This window comes from Morchella importuna (assembly GCF_003444635.1).
Source record: "Morchella importuna strain M04M26 chromosome Unknown Morimp01GS046, whole genome shotgun sequence".
Lineage (NCBI taxonomy): Eukaryota > Fungi > Ascomycota > Pezizomycetes > Pezizales > Morchellaceae > Morchella > Morchella importuna.
The window spans coordinates 92,533-103,909 of NW_025763443.1; the positions used below are offsets into that span (position 1 = coordinate 92,533).

Consider the following 11,377-nt stretch of genomic DNA (forward strand, 5'->3'; position numbering starts at 1 on the left):
AGGGATTTTGGAAGTGACTGAGAGCAAAATGGCCCCATTACGAAGGAAGTGCATAGTTGAGTAAGTACATATAGTTTTGATCCAGTAAACTCGTACTCTACTGAATATTAAAGTAGCTTCCTAATATTGACGATGAAATAGACATTTTTCCCTGCTTACCCCTAGTTAACTCTACGTAGATGTATATCTATCTACATAACCAAATGACGCATTCGCCTCAAAATCTTTCCAGAAATCCCTTTAAACTCTGGCAGCAACATATGCCGCAGCCGCCGGCGCATCATTTGCATAGTTACCATGTTGATCGGTGATAATGGGAAGTCCATCGCAGATGTAATCACCATCGTGGCAGAAAGTCTTGACATTATTGTTCAGAGCACCAGGGAACGCGTCGCCGTTGTTTGGGTCGCCAAAAAGCACGATTGCTGCAACTTTTGAGTAGAGTGATGATGGAATAAGTGCTCCCGCCTTGTGCGTAACTTGTGCACCTTGGCTATTTTTCAAATATTGTCAGATAAAGATAATCCTGTTATGGCGCACCAGCTTGAAATAGCGAGATGAAGAGAAGGGGGAAAATATACCTAAACCCAGAAAGAACAACTTTAGAATTAGGGCATTGTGCGGAAGCCAGTCTGACCATTTCCGCCATATATTGAGCACCGTCGTCAGATCCCCCTCCCAGATATCCCCAGACGTCCGCCGGGTAGTCATTGACCCCCTGCACAATGACTTTCCCCGGCTCAACGGCCGACAAGTTCCCAAAAAATATTGGGCCGACTGAAGTTGCGGCTCCAACGTTTCCCTCGCCTGATGTCCCGCGAGCAAAGATGACGATAATGTCATCGCAGCCGCCGTCTATGAGGTCATTGCGGACCGACTCCACTGCTGCAATAGAGACTTCTGTTTTGCTGGCTTCGATCTCAGCAAAGCCTGCCGCTAAGGATTCAACGGGTGTTGCCCTTTTTGCAAACGTGGCCAAGGCATCGTCGGCGATCTGGGGCCGCGGAAGAGCAAAGCCAAGAGATGGCAGGAGGAGAGAAACAAAAACCGTGGCTGTTCCGAAGAGCATTTTGGCAAGTTGTGTCACTGAGAGCAAGACTAGTAGTTAAGACTAACTAGCAGCAGTAGAGGATCTTTTGTCGGTGCTGGTGATGATGGAGGTTATTGAACAGTGTCATAAATGCCCCTTTTTATATCTGGGTTTCTCCACCTTTTGATCGACATTTTATAAGCCCGTGCCTCGCACGGGCTTATCGTGAAGAATCTCCCCCTCGTGGAGTTAGGAGTCTGCCTTACCCCTTCAGTGATACTGGAATCACTTTTTTTTAAGGGAGGGTTAGCAATCTATTCATTAAGGACAATCGAATCGGCAAAGCTACCAGTAGACAATTAGCATCTGCAATCGGTTCTGTTGCAAGAACCGCCTTCTCAATAAAGCCAAAAATATAGTAGACTTCCTTTGGTCCATTCGGGGTTCCCAAATGAGATGTAGTTTCTTCTCAAACACATGAAACTAATGATCGACCGCAGCTGGGGTAAAGTATTCTCGGAGGGTGCGGTGGGGAGATATATTGCAGAAAAAGTACTAATCTACGACAGTTCATAGGGTTCAGCTTAAGCGAAAGCAACCTCTTAGGTGTGACGAATATTTGATGTGCCAGGAGCGGTAATATGACCGAAAGGGCATATAGGGGACGTAGTTATACCTTGCTATTAGGAACTGATTGTGATATAAGTTTGCGCATCAATACCCAAAGTGCAGCTCTAGAGAATATCCGGGGAGATCCCCGTTTCCTGCTTGACCGTTTAGCTTGAAGATCGCCGTTATATGCCCCGCTGCATGGTGGTTGGTTTGTTTCTCTGGGGAGAATGAGAACGTGTTCTTGGCAGCGGTTAATGAGACCTCAAGCAGTTCGAGTGACGGGGGTCGCAGCCTGATCCTTGCTTCCTATTAGGGCCGGAGTTCATATGTAGTTTCCTAAACGATCCATATTAACAGCCAAGAGTAATATCGAGAATAGTTAAATACAGCAGAGCCTAGATATCTGCATGCTTTGTAGGTGTCGTCTCCAAGCTTTGAAGTCTTGGGATTTTGTGTTGCTGCTCGACACTACACTTCCCCGGGTTTTAAGAGAGCTGGCCGGACGTCGAAACACGGAAGGTTTGGCGAAAGCGTCCCCCTTCGACTACCTATCCGTGGTCACATGAGCCTGAACTATTCTGCTTGACTATCCCCGCGATTAATGCATATATGCTCACCAGCATAACTTCTTCCATTCCCTCGATCAATCCGACCTCCATGGTAATGCCTCCTAACTCACGCAGTACATACGTGTACGTGTCTACACGTAGTCAGTGTAGGCATTCCCATGTCCTTCCCCGGACCGGCCGGCTTGTCGGGATTCGGAATGATCTGTCACCCTAGTTTGATAACAACCCAAAAGAGCTGTGCTATTGAGTGGGGCAAATCTCCGGAAATGTTCGGTGTTCCTTTTTTGATAAGCAAGCTGGCTGTTTTGATAGCGCAGATTTGTCAGAAGAATCTAGCTGCCATCGAGGCCCTCTTTGTCTGTAGGTGCTTATTGTTCCTCTTACTGCATGTACAGGATCTGGATGCAATGATCTCTTGCGGCGAGAGTAGATGCCTGACAAGGGCTCCTAGTTGGTAGGTCTAAGTAGCTAGAGGCGGCTTTCCGTCATTAATATCGCCGGGTCTAGTGCGGGAAAGCCGGAACACATCTGAGTTCGCCCGGACTTTACTTGTGCCGGCCCGCGCCCCAGGCCCAGGCCGGGCAAGCCATTTTAATATCCGGTCTTTGTTGCACCGGGCGGAATATTTCTTGAGCTGGGGAGCTAGTCCGAGCAGCGGCACCTCCGGCCTGGGTTGGTCTTGCTGCCGGTGTATTAAACCATGGCCATCTGGATACTCTAAACTCCCGGAATGCTTCAAACCGCTGGCCGGCTATGCAAGCTTCCGCTGATGTATCTGGAAATGAGTGGGATTAAATCTCTTTTAGTTGTGTACTAAGGAGAGATACTCTAAAGTAATACCGATAGAGATGGACCCACAGAACCTATTGATAAGGGCAACTGCACAAGGTCTTCGGACCTTTGTTACGCTAAACTTATTCTATCGACAAGGAGAAGACTCATTAAATTCTGTCGTATATTGAAATTTATTTTTATATTGTAGCACTGCATGCATCACAATGCATTATGTGCCGTCAAACCATGGTCATCGACTCCCATAAGCCTGATCCAGAGGTCGGCCGAAGATGTGGGAAAGACTTATACGTCATAAATAAGCCAAAAACTGGCTTTGAACCTAATTTTGTTCGTATCCGTAACTAATCCAGGCTCGAGCAAGCTAAGAACTGCGTTGTAGATTGAGGTTGAAGGTTTGATAGGCTACTGGTGGCGTTCCCGTTATGTCTTGGCGCCAAATTATCATTTCCATGGCCAGGGAGGCAAATCGTGGACAAGTTGGTCGGCTAGTCAGCCTAAACACCGCGCGCGTGTTTAATTCCTTGGCCATATATAGAGATTAGAAGGTCTTCAGCGTGGAATTAGTGGAATGGAGACCAGGCGGTGGGGTTCGTGGGGGTTCTACAGTACCTTTCGTGTTCTTTTTATAAATTTATATACAGAAGTTAACTTAACCTTAGCAACATAGAATTGGGTGAGTGCCCAGCTATTTTGGGGTGTTGGAGGGAAATAAGGTATTCACACTTGGGGAAGTTGACAAGGAGGTTTTTCATGAAGACGTCAGGATGTCAGTACTGTGGTTGAGCTGACGTTCTGGTTACGGCCTGCAATTATCTACAGGTTCCCCATTCGTTCAAAGATACCGGGTTAAAGTCCTCGTGTTTGGTTCGCGGTCAATCTCCGGCTCCTCTCTAATGGAATATATGCTTGATTAAAACAAGCGTTGATTCTTGGTCTCTAGGCGGAGGTTCTGAAACATCCCCGGCCATAATGTAAGCAACATTTCACCTTCAAAGCTCTGTGCACGTGGCGAGTGTTGTTTAAAGGGGAAATAGGCCGCGTGCCGGAGAGTTACCAATATATTTGTGTTAAAGAGTAGGTAAAATGGATGACCGGCATGAGATGAGGTTTTGCATTTGCGGGGCTCGATAAAAGCCTTGTTAACGCTACGGCCCGCACCAAAAAATCCTAGCTAGCATGAACAATGATGCATTAATGGGATGTCAGCGTTGTGGTTTGCGTGTGTAAAAAGAGTCTTCTGTCAATGTTGTGGCGGGGTAAGTAACGGACTGACAAAAGACAACCAAATAATAAATCCTCAGGCAATTTGAATGGTTCCAGGTTTCATGTCAGATCCACGTTGGGGGTTGGAGCTATCATTGATTAGCTACGCGGTTTTTGTTTGATAGTCTGTGTTAAGCTAATTACCGGGCTATCAATCAGAATAGAACGGAGGAACGTACTCCAAAAGGAGGTGGGGCCGATCGCGAGGTCCTGACACCTGTCTATGATTCGCGGAATGGGTGTAAGTACGCAGGGTCGGCCTCATATGTGTTCATCGAGCTAGATAATCAATTGAAAGGTCTCAGAAAAAGTGCAGAGATTTCCTCTGCTACTGTTTCAAGTGAACTTCCTAACCTGGTTATTTCAGAGAAATGCTGCACACATGGTGCAGTTGGTTATGACCTCTCCTTTACAGTCGAATTAGAGACTTTGCGCTAGATGCATCCAGCTTCCCTATAGCTTGGCATTATATGGATTTTCGTTGATCTGGGGTGGTCAAAAATGGAGCCAGATGTTGCTTGCCACTGATCGGCGTTACCCAGTTTTTGGTGAGAGAGAAAATTCAACCTCAAAGTAAATAATTCTTTTCTACAACTAATACCTTAGCTAAATTGTTGAGGATTTAATAGAAGGTGTAGTTGCATCTGAATTTTATCATAAAAGAATCCTCATAAAAAAAGGCCACCATTTAGTCATTCTACAAAGGATAGAAGGAGTGGAGGTCTAATTTCGCGATTAGCCCTCTCTCTGTGAGTCAAATGCAAGGCTGGATCTATAACTCCTTGGCTAATTAATGCCAAGTCTGTCAAAAAAGACTCCGGATCCCTCAGCGCAAAGTCTCAATTATCATTTCCAATCGAGTCATCCCCCACGCGCAGAATATGTTTGTGTCATAAAATTACAACAAGACATGACCTGGTAAGTACGTGTACCGAACATCCTGCAGTATAATATTATTATATAGTTACCTATTCCGTACTAACTTCGCATAGGACCTTCACAGTGGCGCAATACCGACTAGTATTGACTTTACGGTACCATGGTCTCAAGCCTAGTCGCAGGATTTATAGATCTAGAGTCAAGACTTGTGACTTGAATGGCCGTCAACTAGATCACCATATGCGAACCTCGTACCTTATTCCTGAAGCCAATCATGAGCTACACAAGTAATATTGGTCCCATTAGATAGGAAGGCGTCTTATATTCTGCAGCCAAGAGGTCACCTTGACATTCTTACTGAATTCAGTTCCTATGTGATCAAACAGCTGCATTGTGGCGTTAAGCACCCTTCCAAAGATCATCCTCAAGTGCAGAAACGTCCCGGCTACCGAACATCACAAAACCCGCCACAACATACCACCCGCCGCCGACGACAACAAGCGAACAAAAACCAGCAGTCAATGACCTCAGTGATATCTTGATACCATAAACATCCTGTAGGAACTTCACGCGCTCCCAAAAGCCCAAAAATCGCCACAAGAATGATGAAAGCCCTTTTTATTTCCAATCATGAAATCTCCCTCGACCATATGAGTCAGCCGAGTGATACTCCATGACAGTAGCGGTTTCTTCCTGTTTGGGCTACCAATGATAGATTTTAGTGTCGCACCAGTGTCTGTGTCGTCATGATGGCACCGGAGAAAGATTACGTAAACATGTTGTTTGGATTTCATATATTTCGACACAACGATTTAGAAGCGAAATGGGTGCTTTAACTACGGTTTATAATCTAGCTCATTGCTCGAGATTTTTTATTGTTGAGAACTGGTAGACGAAACTCTCCAATGGTTCGTGCACCGGAGCAGTTGATGGCTCGAGTGATGACTTGTGATTCTAGTGATCATTGTGTTGAGGCTTCATGGTATACCCGCAGGATACATCAGTACTAATGTCGGCGCTAATATTAGTGGTTTGTCAGCATCTTGGGGTAAGTGATTGAAATAATTTTGTATTCCGAGATTACCATATTAGACATATACATGTAGTTTGGACGCTGTCCCAAACAGTTTATGCGTTGTGCTTTGTTTATCATAGAAGTAGACTTGTTCTTTGTTTTTCAATTATAAGATAATCCTGTTTCTCCTCTTTCTTCAGTTCATCCACTCTATATCTCTACATTAATCGATTCTCTTCTATGAAAGATCACTCGGAATTGATTACAGACACTACCCAGGTTTCATGGCATCAGAACTTATCACACCGAAGTGAATATTGCATATCGTCCCTCTTAAACTGCCATTATTTATTCTATCTAGTTATAGTATAGCTCATGCCAAACCTAATCTCTCAAAACCATCGATATATTCCGCCACAGATCTAGATTCCCCCCACGTTATCATGGTTTGGTACTAGGGTTTGAAAGATCTTCGATTATGCAGGACATAGATATATGCCGTTGCATTATCTAGTCTCAATGATATAGATACACATAGTGAACGCCGCATCACAGCTGAGCGACCCAAGTTCACATCGCCTCACTCGTGGTGGTAAATACTTCATCCCCCCACTCGTACTCCCCACCTCCCCCCACGCTTTAAGCTGATGAGTTGTATAGCCCTACCCCTCACAGTACTGCCACAAACTACTCTCCGTCACCTGCACACGCGTCTATCTATTTGTCCCACCCTAGAATATCTCAAAGACCGGTGTTATTTCCACTCGCGGCGAATAGAAAAGAAACATCGAAATTTCTTTTGATGTTGTTAGGCTCATAAATGGACTTTTCTTTTTCTCGCTTTTCTTTTTGAACGAACCACCGATACGATGGCCAACAGATATCCCCACGGGCAATGTGAAATAACGGCCGGTAGATGATGTATCTCCAACCGCCCGGCAGTCATCGTCATGAGGCAGAATATGGATAATTTCTTATTCACGTACTCGGCATAAGGCAGGCAAGACTTTTTCCTTTTCCTTTTCAACCAACCCCCCATCTTACCTGTCAAAACTCACAGAACCGATACCATGGAGTGCCCCCAGCTCAGCTCGTCCACTTCGAAATCTTCCAGAAGATAGCTATATCAGCATATCTTATCAAAGAGTGACCCCCAACCACCGTGACAAAATCCCTTATCCGTTATCATATCAGAGTGGGATGTAACTCTCGCCCTTGGGGCACCGTGACAGACAGCATCCCGATTATCTGATAACGTCCCACCCCCCGAAGGAGAAGGGGGAAAAAAAAGCAAAAACCCCGTAGACACAACTTCTTGACAAACTGTTGTTGCTGTGGTGTGTTTTTGGGGTTGGCATGTCTTCCTCCCCCACACACGCCGCGGCGCCGCACGCGCGGCAACCAACACTCGTGATATCTCATGATATGACACGCAAAACAAATGGTCCTTTCAATTCTTCACCGCGGGAATAAATCTCATGATAATCACGAGAAGGAAGCGCAATTTCTCCGCTTCTCTCTCCAGCGCGACACATCCCCCCACCACAGAGCCAAGCCGCCGTGACTACTGGGCTAGGTCATGTGCCCCCCATCTCGGGGCCATCCAACAAACGTTAAGCACTCCCGCGCTAGGTCATGGACCATCACTCGCGTAGAATGGTTCGCCTGTCCTCTGATCGCCAGGACGGCCGGCGGCCGGCAACCACGGGTGTTTCCCTTGCATGATGGTGATTACTCGGACATGTTCTCCGGGGGGGGCCGAAGGAGCAGAACTCGCTCCATGTGCTTTAGTAAATTGGACCCTTAAAATTGTAAATTGTGGGTGGCCATAGTCTGGTTGGTGCCCTGACATGACAGGATAGATTTGCAAGGACAGGCCACTCAAGCTTAAATTCTGAGATATTTTTATTAGTCGCCGTTATACTGTGGTGGGTTCATCCCGCACTCCCTTCCCTTTTCTTTATTTCTTTTTTTTATTTTTATTTTTTCTCTTTTCGTTTCATTATTTCTTTCTTTTACCCACCACGCGGCCGAGTACGGCCGAGTACTAAGTAAAAATCAAATAACGGAGCGGATGGGTGGTTCGGTGGGGTGGCGGTGAGGCGGTGAGGGAAAGATGGATGAGGGATATGGATGGATGAGGGATATGGATGGATGGATGGATGAGTGGATGAACGTCTCTCTCGCTCTGTCGTTAATTAGGTTCTGACTGACTGCGCGGCCCACCACACCACGGCTTGGTTCTTCGGTTGTGTGTCCTGGGAGATGGATGGAAGCGAAGATGGGGGTGGCTGGGGGGCCGGACGTTTAATTTGCATTGCATGTACTCTATGAATGTAGGGTCCGTCTTCTAGAAGTGCAGTGCAGCACATCCCATACTACCTTCCTGCAAGAGCTAGAGCAAACAGCTATCTATATCCCCAATTGAAAACAGAAACAGAAACAGAAACAAATACAGAGGAACCCTGAACCACGCAGTACTCCCTGACCAGCCAGCCAGCTAGGTGTAATATTCTCCCTTCCCTTCCCTTCCCCCACGGATTGCCTCCGTTGTGGCCCCAATTCGTTCGAAGATAGAGTGCCTATGACAGCACTCTACGTATGGAGGTACTTTACGGAGCAAAGGGTACTTTCCTTAGCCGAAGAATGTTATAGAGAAGAGCACAGGAGAGCTGTACTTGTGTCCATCACGCGAGCTAGTCCGTCCAGGAATCGAAATGAGTGGTGGGTTGGCTACGTATTGTAATGAATCGAATGTACCGTCTGTCTTGTCTTGTCTTGTCTCTCCCTGTTCCTGTCCTGTGGTTTCTTTTTTACCCCAATACCAAATATCTCACACAAGACAGACGATCCTCGAGTGGAGTGGAACCAGTGGAACAACCCCCCCCCCCCCCTCACCCCCCTCCTTCCCCTTCTCGTATTGCTGCTAGTGGTAGCTAGCAGGTTTTGTAGATAGTGCTCAGGCACCACGATCGAGGGTGAGTGAGCTCCCCTGGATTCAACTCACCACCGCAACCATCGCAACCACCAGAACCATCGCCAGCTAGCTAACTCTAGCTAAAAACTAATTATCCCAAGAAAGCCAAAACCAAACTGCGCCTTTGTGTTTCCCTCGTCTCGTTTGCGGGCAGCGGCACTTTCCTTTTCGTTTCCACCGCCCCCATTTCCACTATATCCCGCGTGTCTGATCACCGAGCTGTCGGGATTCCCGCTCTAGCCCCGATACAGACTGGCGCGCGCAGAATATTTGGAGCTAGCTAGCCTTTGTGTCTCTCTGGCTGTCTGTCTTCATCTCTCTTAGCTGGAGCCTTGAGGTAACCCAGACACAAATATCGAGATACAATTCCGAGAACTTGGTCTTGTAGGACTTGGAGAGTATGGCCCAGCTCCGCCAGTGCGGTAATTAACAAGAGAAAAAATACCGTACCGTACACCCCCCCTACCCTACCAAGTACCTACTACCCACACGCTGCCCATTGCATTGCCCCGAAAGTGCGCAATTCGCAATAGTGGGTCAAATGGAAAAGACCATAGAAGGAGGGCGGAGCGGGGGGGGGTGGAAGGTGTTCTAGGAAAATTAAATATAAATTATTAAAACACAATATAATTTCCATGGTATAGCTACGTTACGCCGTGACCTTGGCTAGGCTACATGTAGCTTATAATTTTATATCCCATGCAAATTGAGCCTGTAGTTTCCGGCGGGCCAAGTTGGTATTGGTTCGCTGTCATGAATCGATATTGTCGATGTCGTCGTTGACAGTTTCTTAATATTCCTGCTTCCTGCATACTGCATATATAAGTTAGGCCAGGCTAGCTTTGTAGGGTAGCTATGGGAGCTGCTCACGTTGGAGATGAGCTCATGTTGGAAGGTTGGAAGTTCGATAGATTGGATTACTTGTGGGTCATGCACATATGGGGTGGAAGGTTCGGCCTGCTCGACTAGAAGCTTGCGAATAGATTATCGAAGCTCGGAAATTCTCCTAACATGGCAGGGCAGGGCAGGGCAGGATGTATGGGATGGAGCCCGCATCGTAATAATAATGATAGGTAGGTACAGATTTCTACACTATATTCTCTGCTCTGATATATTGAAGATTATGTATGTTATATCACGTAGTTACTCTAGCTAGGCAGGTACATCTTCACCGCGTCTAGCTACTGGCTACTGGCTAGCTAGCGAATAGATGATAGATGATACTCTACCTACATGTATGTACTCCACCTACAGCTACGTACTCGTATTGCGCTGACGTTTGTGGACGCGACTGATATTGCATGCCATACAAAAATACGCCAAGCTCATGATTTTGGGTGTATGCAATAATGGCCCAGTTCAAAAACGTCAGCACAATACGAGTATACTCAATTTCCCAGCTCATCTGTACATCTGTCCGATCCGTTCCAGAAATGACCACCATATCAATCCACAAACCCGAAGTTCCAAGGAAGGAAACCCATCGGATCCGGAACTCCCTCCCCTTCGCGGCAAACGCCATTGGATCACAGAAATGCCCTTCACTCCGGAAAGAAGAAAAAAAAGAACAGCCTGGGCTTGCGCGCGGCAGACGTACGTCGGCTACCCACACACAGCAGGCACAAGAGGCAAGCAGAATTGAAGAGGGCGAGAGATCTAAGGGTCTGGCAAGCGATTCGTCGTGCGAACCGCGAGGAGGGACCAGGGGAGTACAGATCGTAGACCAGCGGCGTAGCAAAGCTAGCTGCACCAGAATCTCAATGACATATCTAGAACCACGCCGTGTCCGAGGTCAGGTCTCGATATTTGTGGGGGCGATGAAGAAACATATACGTAGCTAGTGTATGATCCGCCGCTGGGTCAGGACTTGACTTGCAATTGGGGGGGAGGATGGAGAGGGGAGGGGGTGGGCATCAGGATCATGATGCTGGGGCAATCTGGGATATCTGGGATATCTGAATCGTTTTGATATTCGATTGGGATCCCCAATAATGGGTCAAAACTTTAAACCTGCAGAGAAGCAGAAGAATCCTGCTTTTTGCTTGGCCCTTAATTGAGTCCTTGGAAGAGGGTGTTCCAGCAGGCCGGCCATAAATCTGTAGTAGTTAGTAGCTACATGTAGTTTAGTAGTGCAATGTACGTCTTTCTCTAATTCTAGCTTAACTACATGTACATACACGTAACACAGATAGAGTCTCTTCTTCGCGGGGCCCTTGTTTCACTTCCTCCCCGAGAAT

The 11,377-nt window shown here is 46.8% G+C and overlaps 1 protein-coding gene across 1 annotated transcript; it reads right to left on the reverse strand.

Annotated features, from left to right (window-relative positions):
• Window positions 1–240: 240 nt before the first annotated feature.
• On the reverse strand, window positions 241–1,069 carry LAJ45_10443 (uncharacterized protein; the record flags this gene model as incomplete). The annotated part of the gene is made up of 2 exons (XM_046119968.1): window positions 241–493; window positions 582–1,069. 2 exons carry the CDS (start codon window positions 1,067–1,069, stop codon window positions 241–243), a joined length of 741 nt encoding a protein of 246 aa, XP_045966777.1.
• Between the last annotated feature and the right edge of the window lie 10,308 nt (window positions 1,070–11,377).